We start from the raw sequence: 14,279 nt of genomic DNA, 5'->3' as shown, positions 1-14,279 counted from the left end.
GCATGGGGATATGCCTGATCAGTTCTTTTCCGGTATAGAGCCCCTAGAACGGAACTCACAGCCAGAAAAGAATAACGCTAGTGTGAAAGTAGCCTAAAAATCAGACCAAGCCGCTCCTCCCTGCTGTTTGGGTCTTTGCAGGGTATGTAAAGCAGGTTTACGCCTGGCTGTCCCCCATACAAAGGCAGTCGCCAACGAGCGTAAGGGGTCAAAGAAACTGTGCGGTATAGGCATACATGCGTGTTCTAATAAGTAGAGACCCTTGGGCAACAAGATCATTTAATAAGGTTTAGTCTACCCGTTATAGATGAGGGAAGGGTTTTCCAGGACCTGAAGTTTTCAAGATTGTGGTATACTGATGGCCAATCAGTTGTCCAAGGTGGCATGAGGGCTGATTTAGACCAGTTTATGCGGAGATCTGAAAAGTGTCCAAAGCGGTCAATAAGGTCTATCGCTCTTGGTAAGGAAGACTCCACATCATCCATAAACCTATCCTCTCTCTCCTAGAAATCCCCCTAAACATAGTATCCTGTTGGATTCTAAGAGCGAGGTGTTCTATAGCTACTGCAAACGAGGGGTGGGAGGGGGCATCCCTACCGAGTGCCTCTACTTAGATTGAACAATGCCGAGTGTGTTCCATTGACTAATATGTTGGCTTTGGGATTCTTGTATATTCTAGAGATACATGTGATGAAGACCGGACCAGACCCGAAGTGTTTCAGTACCTCTAGGACAGGGATCAGCAACCGCCGGCACTCCAGCTGTTCAGCAACTTTAACTCCCAGAATTTATCATTCACTTCTAAGGGAGTTAGAAAAACAACAGAGAATGTGTGCATGATGGGAGTTGTAGTTTCACAGCAGCTGGAGTGCCGAAGGTTGCTGATCCCTGCTGAAGTAGGTATGGCTATTCCACGGAGTCTAATGCTTTGGCCATGTCTTAGGAGGCCAAGGCCCATTGTTTATGTCCTCCCATCTGAGCTATGACCTGTGCCCTTCTAATATTGCTGGATGTTGATCGTCCTGGAATGAAGCCGGATTGATCCCCATGTACAATAGCAGTGATTACTTTATTCAATCTATCAGCTAATATCTTAGTGAGGATTTTGTAATCTATATATTTAACAGGGAAATAGTCTTGTAAGAGCCGCATCCCAGTGGGTTTTTGTCAGCACCACTATCGAAGCATTAAACAAAGATTCTGGGAGGAACGTCAATATACTTGGAGTACACTTATCGCAGGATGCCATCTGGGCAGGTGACTTCCCCGGGGTTAATTCTTTTATAGTAATCTGAACTTCCTCTAGTGTTATCTCTCCATCTAGGAGGTCTCTATCCTGGTTACTCAGCTGTGGGTAAGTAACTTCCTGAAGATATTTATCCAATTCGAGGCAGGTGTATTTCACCATAGATCTATATTCCCTCAGCCTCCTCCACCAAGGTACCCCCTGTAGTTTGTATGCGCAACACTGATGGGGCTGCTGTGTTGCTGCGCACCACATGGGCCGGTATTCTACCTGCCTGGTTACCCAGTTCAAACGTTTGTTGTTTAAGGAAAAAAGGCTTACGATCACTTCTCCCTCTAAGGTGTATCATGTATTGCCTCTCCCTCTGTTGTCCTCAGTGGGGTTAGAAGTGTATCGGCTCTCTGCCTTTTTACATTGGTGACTCAGTTCCTCCTCATTACGTTGCGTATTAAAAAAAAAAAAAAGGATATGGAGGATTTAAAGCAGCCGCATATATAAGTTTTCCACGTTTCCCATAGCAACAGGTCATCCGTTGAATTATCATGTACCTCCAGGAACATATGGAGTTGATCTGGTATACGATCGTTAGTTGTCATAAGGGTCATCCAGAAGGGGTGGATAGGAACCTTCGCCACAGAACTCGTGGTATCGGCAGTATCAACCTCACCACTACGGGTGCATGATCCGCCACCCCCTGTGGACCATATTGAACATCCACAAGGTCTAGATATGTGGAGGTTGTGCCGAATATATAATCTATCCTCGACAATGCTCCCTGTGACGGGGTAAAACAAGAGTATATTTCTTACCTAGGATGTCGTTCCCTCCATAAATCTACCCAACCCACCTGAGTAACTAGTCTGGACAACGCAGTGCGGGGAGACTGCTGGCTTGTCCTATCTGCCTCAGCGTGAAATCAGTCTGGATGGCTGTCCATTATCATGTTCAAGTCTGCCATGCATGTCATTCTAGTGTCAGGGTATTGCTCTGCAAATCCTGCTGCTGCTTGTAGGATGAGACATTGGCGGGTGGGGGGTTATATATATTTAACACTATATATGGGATGCAGTTAATGTATGCAAAGACAAAAATATATATCCCATCCGGGTCCACTATTGTCTTCTGTGTTTCCCAGCGAATAGTACAGCGTATCAACAAGGATACCCCTTTGGAGTATGAATTTCCATGTGCATGAACTGCCCATTGTACCCATGGTTTCCTAAGCCTCCCTGCCGTGTCTGATGTTGAATGTGTCTCCTGTAGACCAAGAATATAGGGATTGTATTTACAGATATTAGAGAAGACTGCTATCCTTTTTCTGGGGCCTCCCAGTCTTCTCACATTCCAGAACATCACATTTAAGGTGGCCATGGATGTGTCATTGTATCAACTGCAGGACATCCCGTATCTGAAGAGCATGGTCGACTTAATATTACTTTCCACTCCCTTTAATTGAGGTACCCTATATATTCTGTGTCTAATGCCTCTGTGCCATACCTTAACAAAAAGAAATAACATAGAACAAAGCATTAATAACCAAAACCGTAGAAACCATCTTTGTGGCTACAAGGTCGGGGACCTACATAGTGTAATGTGGTGGAATATCTATGCAGGTATCTGACCGGAGCTATAAACCATAACCAGGTCGGTGGACATCATTAAGCTACCCTTAGTTAGTCAGGGGGTACCCGACAGCTTCTCTGTACAACTAAGATTGTAACAATTGGGTACAGTTATAAGCAATTACGATACCTATAGTCCAAGGTGTAGACTGTAAAAAATATCATCTCTGTCCAAAAGAGAGATTCTCCTGTAGGAGGACAAGGAGAAAGAACTCACAGAACCACGATACCATTCAAGCGGGTGCTGAGTGTCTTGGGCTTCTGGTCACCTAGTCCTCTGCTTCCTGGAGGTCCGTGAAGAAGAGCACTACGCGCAAGCGAGCAGGGTACGCCATGGAATATTGTAAGCTAAAGGGAACCTGTCATCAACTTTCTGCTGACTGTACTGAGGGCAGGATAAAATAGTGATTAGAAATGCTGATTTCAGCGGTGTGTCACTCATCAGCTAAATGTAAGTGGTTGCCGAGAACCAGCCTCATAATCATAGCAGCCCAGACCTGGAAAAGAGTCACATCTATCTGAGAAGAGTCCTGGTTATTCCTAATCTCCTGCACTCTCACCCATCTGCTGATGATTGGCAGTTCTCTCCTAGAGAGAAAGGGAGAAAACTCGGTAGAAGACTGTCAGTCATCAGCAGGAGAGCAGGAATTCATGAATAACCATGATCTTCTCAGGTGGCTGTGACTCTTTTCCAGGCCCAGTCTGCAATGGTTGTGATGTTGGTTCTCGGCAACCACTTAGTTTTAACTTATAAATGACAGACCGCCCATGCTGTTAGTATGGGCTGCATAAAGATGATGACAGGTTATCTTAAGAGTCTCTTTACAGATACAAAGGTGGCGCTCTTCTTCTTAAGTTCCGCAGAAAAATCGGGAAATAGCGATATGGTCACATTTTCAAATGATATAGTTTGTTTATTCCTTGCTTGGCTGAGGATAAGGTCTCAGTCCTTCCAGTTAAGTAAGTGGGCCAAGAGTGGTCTTGGAGAAGCTCCCGGTGGTGGTGGTCGGGTAGAGCCTTGGTGAGCCCTCTCCACAGCATAGGCCATAGAAAAGGCCGCTTCAGGAAATGTGGATTTAGACCACTTCTCCAGGAATGTTCAGCTCTTTCAGGCATGCCCAGGATTCTGACACTGTTCCTCCAAGCCCGATTTCCTAGGTCATCACACTTTTGTCTCCACAAATAGGCATCATGCACAGTTTTTGCGGCTCAGGTGCAGACCCATTCACTTCAATGGGGACTCAAAAGATGCGGACAGCACTCCATGTGCTGTCCGCATCCTTTTCTCCGTTCCGTGGCCCTGCCAAAAAAAAATATAGCATGTCCTATTCTTGTCTGTTTTGCGGACAAGAATAGGCATTTCTACAATGGGCTGCCCATTCTGTTCCGCAAATTGCGGAAGGCACACGTTTGTTGCGGATCCGCGGTTTGACATCAGCCACTTGGAAGAGATGGGAGGCCACCATACACTAGATGGTCGCTGAAGCCACAAAATCAGCATGTTTGGCCGATGCTCATCTATTATGTATGACCAGCTTTTAGAATGTGTATTTTTACATTTCCAGAAGTAATAATGGAGGAATGGCACAATGCAGCATTGTATAAAGTGTATTTACCAAAGCATACATGTCAAGTTTTCTGATCTGTCCTCCTTAAAGGGATTCTTTAGCTTTGGCAAAACATAGATTGGTAATCAACTGGTATACCCTATTCACGTGCCGTCACATTACACAGACTAATATAGGGAAAGTGTGTTACTTCAGTATCACTGTATTGCAGCGGCAGTATGCAGGTTTGGATGTATAGGAGTAGCAGTTGTTTTTTTTTTTTTTTTTTTTTTTTTTTCTGCTACGCCATTTGTCGTATTCCATTAATATTGTTATATTTTACTAGTATGGGCATTTTCACATACGGCGATGCCCATTATGTTTATTTTTTATTTTTATTGGTTGAGTATTTTTATTTTAAGGAAAGGGGGGGTGCTTTGAACTTTTTTTTTTTTTTTTTAAGTCACCTTGGGTGACAATAACTGGCAATCGTGCGATTGCCCATAGTATTCAGTGATGGCTAAATAGCCATCATTTCCAGGACGTCCCTCCATGACAGCACCCATGGAGGTTGTCCTATTTGGTCTCTGTAGGGACAGGAAGCGAGAGAGATTAAAAGGCCCCCACCCCTCCCACTCTCCAGTGTTCTTCCTGTCCCTACGGGGATAGGAGCACAGAGAATCATTCCCTGCTCTGGGAATACATGTGGGGACGAGTCTGGTCGGGGGGGTCTCCCTCTCTTCTTCAGTCTCTTGGGGCCTTAAGAAGCTAGCACCTCTCGGGGTAGAGGTCCCCTAGCTGTCCCTGATACCTTTTTAGTCTCTATGGCTTGGCCGCGGTATCGTGGGGAGCCGAGGCCGCTTCTTCCGGTATGGGAGCTCTGGGATCGGCTGCGGCTCCTGCGTTCGGCGTGCAGCCCATGTGACCGGAAGTCGAGGTCACATGGGCGGAAGAAGATGGCGGCGCCCACAGAACGCTGAGCCCGGACGGAGGTGCATGCAGGGGGGGTTGACTCTTTGTTTGAATGAGTCCCCCCCACCAGGAAACAAGGAGGCGGAGCCGCGCGGCAACGGGTGGACCAGGTAGGACATAAATTGCATGTCAGTTTGTTGTCCAGGTGAGGTATGGAGGTCCAGATGTCAGCTATGCAGGACACTAGCGCAGACATCCCTACCCCGGGTCATGTAAGTGCCTATGAGGCTAGTATTCCGGTTCCTCTCTTTTTTTATGCACTTGGCTAACGGTCTCTCTCTCTTCCTGCCAGGGAGAGAAAGACACCACGGTTAAATCGCTTGGAGAACCTAGAAAGAAACCCAGAAGATGTGCTCTATGCTCAAAAAGACTGGCGGAGTCATATAAAAAAGCCCTGTGTAGTGACTGCCTGGCAAAAATTCTCAGAGACGAACAATCCTCCCTGCTGGCAGACTTGAGAGTGATTGTGAAAGAGGAGATCCAAGCGGCCAGCTCTAGTATGGCTCAGAAACCCTGTACTAAGGGAGTCTGAATCTGAAGAAGAAGGATTATATCTTTCAGAAGGGGAAACCTCAAAGGGGGATGATGATCAGGGTTCGTCTTATATAGCCGACGATCAGAGAAGATATCTCTTCTCACAAGAAGATCTAGATCCCCTCCTGTCAGCCGTAAGGCAGACAATGGATATAGAGGAAGAGGAACAGACTCGCTCGATACAGGACAAGATGTTCGGCGGGTTAAAAGCTAAGAAAAGGAAGTTGTTCCCGGTAAACGAGAACTTAAAAGATTTAATCATAGACGAATGGGCAGATGCCGATAAGAAATTATATATACCACGGGAATTTAAGAACAGACTACTGTTCAACTCTGAAGATACAAAGCTGTGGGATATAGTCCCTAAAGTGGATATTCAGGTGGCAAAAGTGGTAAGGAGAACCACTCTACCCTTTGAAGACTCAGCCCAGTTAAAAGAGCCAATGGATCGGAAGATTGACGGTTTGCTCAAAAGAGCATGGGAAGTCTCGGCCAATAGTATCAACACCAATATTGCTGCTACCTCCGTGGCCAGATCCTTGTATTTATGGGTGAACCAGCTGGAGGAACATCTTAAGCAGGACACCCCTAAAGAAGAAATCCTGGCATCGCTACCCCTCTTTAAGATGGCTACATCCTTTGTAGCAGACGCCTCGGCAGAGTCCATAAGGTTCGCAGCAAAAACAGATTCTCTAACCAATACGGCGAGGAGAGCACTGTGGCTAAAATCCTGGTCAGGGGATATAGCCTCCAAGGATAAATTGTGCGCCATACCCCTTAAAGGTTCCCACCTCTTTGGACCTGTACTGGATGAGATCCTGGAGAAGACAACGGACAGAAAGAAGGGGTTCCCGGAGGAAAACGGCAAGAAATCTTTGTCCTTTCGTAAACCGACCAGCAGCTTCCAGGGCACTCCCAGAGGTAAAGGGAAGACGGGAAGGTGGAGCTACCCCAAAGGGGGAAGAGGTCGAGGTTTCCTCTTTAATCCCAACTCCAAGCCTGAGAAACAATGACGCCAGACCAGTAGGGGGCAGACTCCAGTTTTTTGGGGAAGAATGGACCCGAATAACCAAAAATCAATATATTCTGGAATCCATCCAGAAGGGGTTCAAAATAGAGTTCCGCCTTCCTCCTCCTCATCTATTTCAGACCACAGTTTTTCAGTCGATTTCTCTTCAGGATCAACTTCTAACAGATATCCAAAAACTTTTGAATTTAGGCGCAATAGTACAGGTCCCTCCTTCAGAGGAGTTCAAGGGTCACTGCTCAAAGCTTTTCCTCATAACGAAACCAGACGGGTCCAAGAGAACCATCATCAATCTGAAATTTTTAAACAGATGGATAGCACATTACCATTTCAAGATGGAGTCAATAAAATCTACAATCCCGTTGATAAGTCTAGGGGCGTTCCTATGCACCCTAGATCTAAAGGACTCCTATTATCACGTCCCCATTCACCCTCAATTTCAGCAATACTTGAGGTTCGCAATCAAGAAGGACGGCAGGATAGTGCATTTCCAGTTCCAGTGTCTCCCGTTTGGAATATCATCAGCCCCACGCATCTTCACAAAGGTAGTGGCGGAGATAGTTGCCTATCTAAGACAGAGACAGGTAACGATAATTCCCTACCTAGACGACTTTCTGCTTGTAGCAGACTCAAAGGAAGAATTAGAGCTTCACAAAGGAAGGACTCTATCTTTACTCACACGTCTAGGATGGAAAATAAATCTGGAGAAATCGGATTTGCAGCCAGCAACGCAAAAGAAGTTCCTAGGAACCCTCCTAAACTCAGTGACTCAGTATTCTCTTCTTCCCCAGGACAAGCAAATCAGCATAAGGGAAAGGATAAGAGCCTTCAAGCTAAAGAAAAGGCGGACTCTACGGGAGGCCGTCCAGGTCCTAGGCCTGATGACTTCATGCATCACGACAGTTCCTTGGGCCCAGTTCCATACAAGAACTCTCCAGGCGGAGGTCCTCTCTTTTTGGGACAAGGACCACAGATCATTAAATGCCAGGATAGCTCTTTCAGACAGAGCAGTAAACTCCCTCTCCTGGTGGTTAGTAACAGAGAACCTGTCCCGGGGGGTTTCCTGGAACATGATACCGCTCAAAACGATAACCATGGACGCAAGCAGCCAGGGTTGGGGGGCTCACTTAGAGGATCAGTTCTTTCAGGGCAGTTGGTCCGACACAGACGCCCTAAAATCTTCAAACTACAGGGAGTTAAAAGCGGTTTGGGAGTCCCTGAGAGCGGCAGAACATCTCATAGGCCATCATGTCCGAGTACTATCGGACAACGTAACAGCAGTTTGTTACATAAAGAGGCAAGGAGGGACAAAGAATCCTCAACTCCAGGAGCTAGCGAATCTCATCTTCAGCTGGTCAGAGAAAAAGATCTTGTCCATTTCAGCCACACACCTAAAAGGATCTCTCAATTACACAGCGGATTTTCTCAGCCGACAGTTAGTCAGGCCAGGGGAATGGAAGTTGAACCAGGAGGTATTCCAGATGATTTGCCAGCAGTGGGGGAAACCTCAAGTGGATTTATTCGCGTCCAGCAGAAATACTCAGCTGGACTATTTCTTCTCGCTAGACCCAAGAGGGTGACCACTGGCGGTGGATGCTCTTTCCCAACCATGGGACATGAGTCTAGCTTACGCCTTTCCTCCACTTCTCCTCATACCGTTAATCCTAAAGAAATTGAGAGGATGCTCAACCACGCTGATTTTGGTAGCTCCAGCTTGGCCCAAGAGAGCCTGGTTTTCGGTTCTAAAGACCATGTCCATCAGAGAACCGATAACCCTTCCAAAAAGACAAGATCTATTGTCACAAGGACCTCTGTTTCACCCCAACCTGGACAAGCTGAATCTTACAGCGTGGATCCTGAGAGGCAAACCTTAAGAAACAAGGGGCTCTCGGATAAGGTAATTTCAACTCTACAGAGCTGCCGCAAACCTATCACGAGAGCAATATATAACAAAATTTGGAAGAAATTCTCATCCTGGTTGTCACAGAATCATACAGATACCAGATCCCCCTCGGTGGGTTGCATATTAGAATTCCTTCAGGAGGGGTTTGATGCAGGACTGAAACCCAGCACACTTAAAGTACAGATCTCGGCACTCAGCTGTTGTCTCGATACTCCCCTTGCAGATCATAGATGGATTAGAAGTTTTCTAAGAGCAGCTTCTAGATTGAGACCCACCTTGAGACAGTCGGTCCCCCCCCTGGAATCTAAACGTAGTTTTAGAAGGGTTATGTGACCCTCCGTTTGAGCCGATTGATCAGATATCCGAAAAATTTCTGTCTCTCAAAGCGGTGTTTCTTCTGGCTATAACCACAGCCTGCAGGATAGGGGAAATTCAAGCTTTATCGATTAAACAACCATATCTAAGGATTCTGGATGACCGCATAATCTTGAAGCCAGATCCAACCTTTCTACCTAAAGTGGTCTCAACCTTCCATAGAGAGCAAGAGCTAACACTCCCTTCATTTTGTTCCTTTCCCAAAAATATACAGGAGGAAGGATTCCAGAGGCTGGATGTTAGAAGAACAATCCTAGCCTATCTTGACAGAACAAGTTCCTGGAGGAGATCAAGTAACCTGTTCATCCAGTTCGGTGGGAAGAATAGAGGCTTGAAGGCCTCAAAACAGACGCTGGCACGGTGGATTAAAGACCCCATCAGAGAAGCATACAGGCTGCAGGAAATGACCTGTCCTTTAAACCTGAAGGCACATTCTACGAGAGCGATGGCAACTTCCTGGGCAGAAAAAGCCGACGCAACAATTGACCAGATTTGCAAGGCAGCAACCTGGTCTAACTTCCTGACTTTTGCTAAACATTACAGGCTCGATGTATTGGCCGGACAGGACTTGGCTTTTGGGCGAAAAGTCCTTCAGGCAGTAGTCCCCCCCCCCCCCCCCTACCCTAGGAGATTCAGTTGTTAGTTCTCCATGGGTGCTGTCATGGAGGGACGTCCTGGAAGTACTGGTTTAGTTTACCGGTAAATCCTTTTCCAGGAGTCCGACATGACAGCACCCTGTACTACCCTCCCCGATATTCTGGTTCCAGCCTTGTAAGCAGTGTGAATATAACATTGTTATTAATAAAGGAGTTGGATCCTATCCGGTGTAGTAATTTGAAAAAACACTGGAGAGTGGGAGGGGTGGGGGCCTTTTAATCTCTCTCGCTTCCTGTCCCTACATAGACCAATAGGACAACCTCCATGGGTGCTGTCATGTCAGACTCCTGGAAAAGGATTTACCGGTAAACTAAACCACTATTTTGCACTATATCAATACAAGGCTGCCACCTAGTAGACTGTATTGATATATACATCTAATTGACTCTGAAGCCAGCTTGAGGCTTCGGTCAATTAGATTGAGGTAACAGGTCCCCCATCTCAGCCGGGGTAAACTATTACCAGACCGGAAGCGCGCGACTTCCCGTTCCGGTCTGCGCAGATGCCGTGGTTACATTTGACCACTGCATCTGAAGTGTAAGATGTATGCGATCAGCCTTATGGCGGATCGCATACATGTGCCACGGGTCTCTGCTATGTAAAATAGCAGAAACACCGCTGCTAAAGTGCCCCCGCTGCACGTGCGAGCAGACGCCATGTTTAGGGATTGGACCTATGACGTACAGCTATGTGATGGGTCCTTAAAGGGTTAATGCTTTTATTCTGTAAGAGATGCTTACTTATACAAGTATAATGAATATGTATGATTATGTATGATGTATACTTTCATCTCTATTTTCTCTGTTTGTATGTAAAACACAAATAAATGAGATATAGCCAACCATTGATTTCAATGAAGTTATTGACTTTTCCTGCATTGTAAAAGCTACTCTCCCCCTTTTATGAAGGCAGTGAGGGAGTCTGCCCCAGAAGTGGGATGTAGAGACTCGAGAACATGTGAAGTAAACAGTAGATCCCCTACCAGACATCATGACTGTCTCCAGGCATGAAACCGGTCAGGTCCCAGCACCACAAGTGAATGGGTATGGCCTCCCCTTTTTGGCGTGAGCAGTGATTTAATATTACCCTATAGGAAACATTCTATTTCCAAGTTCACAGCAAAATATGTCCACAGAATTTATGGCTTATAGTGTATGGGACCCCTTTTAGGAAACTTACCTTTAACTTACCTTTTTACTCCTCTGAAAATAAATAAGGATTTCTAAATACCCATGGAAGACTTGGACAACATATCTGAATAGTTAAGAGGTTAATGATACTATCCCTGAGCTAGGGCAGTGAAGGGGTTTGTTGTTTCATCCCTGGTGGTGTAGGACAGTGAAGGGGTTAATCGTAATATCTCTTGTGGTCTGGATAGGTCTACTTTCACACTGGCGTTTTTTGGTTTCCGTTTGTGAGATCCGTTCAGGGCTCTCAGAAGCGGTCCAAAATGGATCAGTTTTTGCCCTAATGCATTCTGAATGGATAAGGATCCTCTCAGAAGGCATCCGTTTGCCTCCGATCAGTCACCATTCCGCTCTGGAGGCTGATGAAACTGAGCCAAACGGATCCGTTCTGACACACAGTGTAAGCCAATGGGGACGGATCAGTTTTCTATGACACAATCTGACACAATAGAAAACTGATCCGTCCCCCATTGACTTTTTAAATGGTGTTCAAGACGGATCCGTCTTGGCTATGTTAAAGATAATACAACCGGATCCATTCTGAACGCATGCAGATGGTTGTATTATCTGAACAGATCCGTCCATGATGGATCCACACAAAACACGAGTGTGAAAGTAGTCTTAATCGTAACATCCCTGGTGGTCTAGGACAGTGAAGGGGTTAATCCTATCATCCCTGATAGTGTAGGACAGTAAAGTGTTTAATTGTAACATCCCTGGTGGTCTAGGGTAGTAAAGTTAGGCTCTGTAATTGACTAACTGGGATGAATCAGGTGTATAATATAAGATACCCATAGGTTGTGCATGGGGGGGGGGGGGGCCTGTGCAGCTGAACAGGCTCTTTGTCTGCCCTATATATATAATGTGGCAATGTGAACTGTAAAATGCATGGGAAAGTCCCGGTGGGGGTTATATCTCTCCCAGGTTCCTCAACTGGCTGAGGTGGGTGAAATCCAGAATGACACTGGCTTCGGTAAATATAGTTGCTGGAGTCTGGCCGGGGCATCACAGTTTACTGTGCGCATGCGCCGGCCCGGGCCTAACTTACGTTCTTGCACATATGCAAACTGTTGTAATTCCTGCACCGTTCACCTGATTTGGATGTAAATACCCTAAAATTAAAGCTGACAGTCTGCAGTTAAAGCACATCTTGTTTGTTTCATTTCAAATCCATTTCTATTGTGGTGGTGTATAGAGCCCAAAATGTTAGAATTGTGTTGGACCTGACTGTGTGTGTGTGTGTGTGTATGTGTGTGTGTGTATATATATATATATATATATATATATATATATATATATATATATATATATATAAGAACATTGTGTAGTGATACTCAGATCATATTTTGACGTGTACATCATTACAACGAGCGATCAGAGTCCCTATTCCTGGCTTGACCTCTGAAATCCTTCACTCACTGGCATAGTGCCAAGAACATCTTACATTATTGGCTTAGTATCGAGACCAGCACAACTAAAACAGACCCCCACCAGCCGCTGTGGCCCTCCACCACTGCTGCCAGTCTCATTATACCCGGAACCTGATTACTTTGTCATTTATGGAAAAAATAATAATTGACATCCTGACACTTTATGGTGTGGACAGATAGAAAACTAATGAAAGCTGCTTCGTTTGTAATTTTACACTTGGGGTTTCAAAGTTGGACATTGATGAAGAATTGTAGTGTATTCTGGCAGTACGACGCCAATCATTGCCGATCCCTGGGTCTGTGGGCATACAGACAGACTTCTTGTGTGGGACGGCTGCGGCCTCCAGCATTTCCGGTTTGGAGCAAGAGATTGAGCAAAGTAGCTGCTGTTTCCCAGGACCGCAGGGACGGCGATTTCAGCTGTGGAGGACACAGTGATTAGGAGTGTGGCCATTTTTCTGTACTACCTGTCGCCCATCCCATTGAAGAACATTACAGACAGCTTCGCAGGAGCCTCAAATGGCTATTATAGTGTATAATATACTAGTGTGTGTGTGTGTGTGTGTATATACTATTCGTATGAGTCTCCATACATTAATGTTAATGGTTGGAAACCTAATAACCGCTCCAGAATTGTCCGGCAAGTGGTCCAAAACCACAGCGTATGTGAGGGACCTCCGCATAGGGTGGTGTCTGGTGCCAGTCTATATCCTCTCTTAGCTTCTGAAACCATGATTGGACATAGAGACCAGGCAGATTTCAGTATTGCACCTTTTCCCTGGCACACATTTTACACTCTGGTAGGTAGTCATAGAGTCCATGTGTCAGCATCACAGTTTGTGAAGGCCACCAGCTGTCCGACCTGACTGTGTCCATAGACATGCAGTGGACATGACATGCTACATTCGTGATGATTTTACCCATGTTTGTCACTTTGGTGTTGCTTTTTCCATGCAGGAATTGTCTTTGGAGTTTGATTGTGAAATGAAGAAACGTGAGCACGAGTTTCGTCTACGTCTCGATGAGATGAGCACTGTGGTTCTTTCCCATGAACTCAAGGTACGAATGAACATGTGAAGACGTTTGAAGGTCTGGGGTGACTTATTGTATCCATAAGCATCCATCCAGCCATGTAACAGAGAGTCTTGTGGACTGCTGGCCTGGGCTCGAAATATGCAATTTTTTCAGTGTGACCCCAAAAATTATTTTAGGCTAGGGCTTCATAGCGACATGGTGCTGTCCCCATGTCACAGTAAAATCGCCTAGTTAGGCCTCGTGCACACGACCGTTGATTTTGATCCGCATCCGAGCCGCAGTTTTTGCGGCTTGGATGCGGACCCATTCACTTCAATGGGGCCGCAAAAAATGCAAACCGCACTCCATGTGCTGTCCGCATTCGTTGCTTCGTTCCGTGGTCCGCAAAAAAATATGACCTTTCCTATTCTTGTCCGTTTTGCAGACAAAAATATGCGGTTATATCAATGCCTTTCCGGAATTGCGGAACGTACATGGACGCCTTCCGTTTTTTGCAGATCTGCAATTTTCGGACCGCAAAACACACAACGGTCGTGTGCGTGAGGCCTTACCATCACAAAATATCGACCCATGCCTCTTCTCTCTCTGCGTTTTCCAGTGTATGATGGAGGTATACATTACCTGACATATCTCGGATAACACTACTTAGGCATAGAGGGGCATCTTGTCCAGAGGCTTCAGTTGTAAAAAGAAGCGTATCGCACAGTATATGTTTTTTTACTGGATACCTCCGTATGGAATAGC

General features: G+C 45.8%; 1 protein-coding gene across 5 annotated transcripts in view; it reads left to right on the top strand.

Moving 5' to 3' along the window:
- The window catches only part of CCDC57 (coiled-coil domain containing 57), an 88,020-nt gene that overhangs the window by 13,478 nt on the left and 60,263 nt on the right, over nucleotides 1-14,279 (top strand). For all 5 annotated transcript variants that reach the window (XM_044300025.1, XM_044300027.1, XM_044300024.1 and 2 more), the window contains one exon: nucleotides 13,458-13,559. In XM_044300025.1, the coding sequence (XP_044155960.1) occupies nucleotides 13,458-13,559 (102 nt within the window). The remainder of the gene's footprint in view (nucleotides 1-13,457; nucleotides 13,560-14,279) is intronic.

Source organism: Bufo gargarizans, chromosome 6 (assembly GCF_014858855.1).
Source record: "Bufo gargarizans isolate SCDJY-AF-19 chromosome 6, ASM1485885v1, whole genome shotgun sequence".
NCBI lineage: Eukaryota > Metazoa > Chordata > Amphibia > Anura > Bufonidae > Bufo > Bufo gargarizans.
The sequence above is the reverse complement of the archived record's forward strand: the minus strand, read 5'-3'. Positions and strand labels throughout refer to the sequence as shown.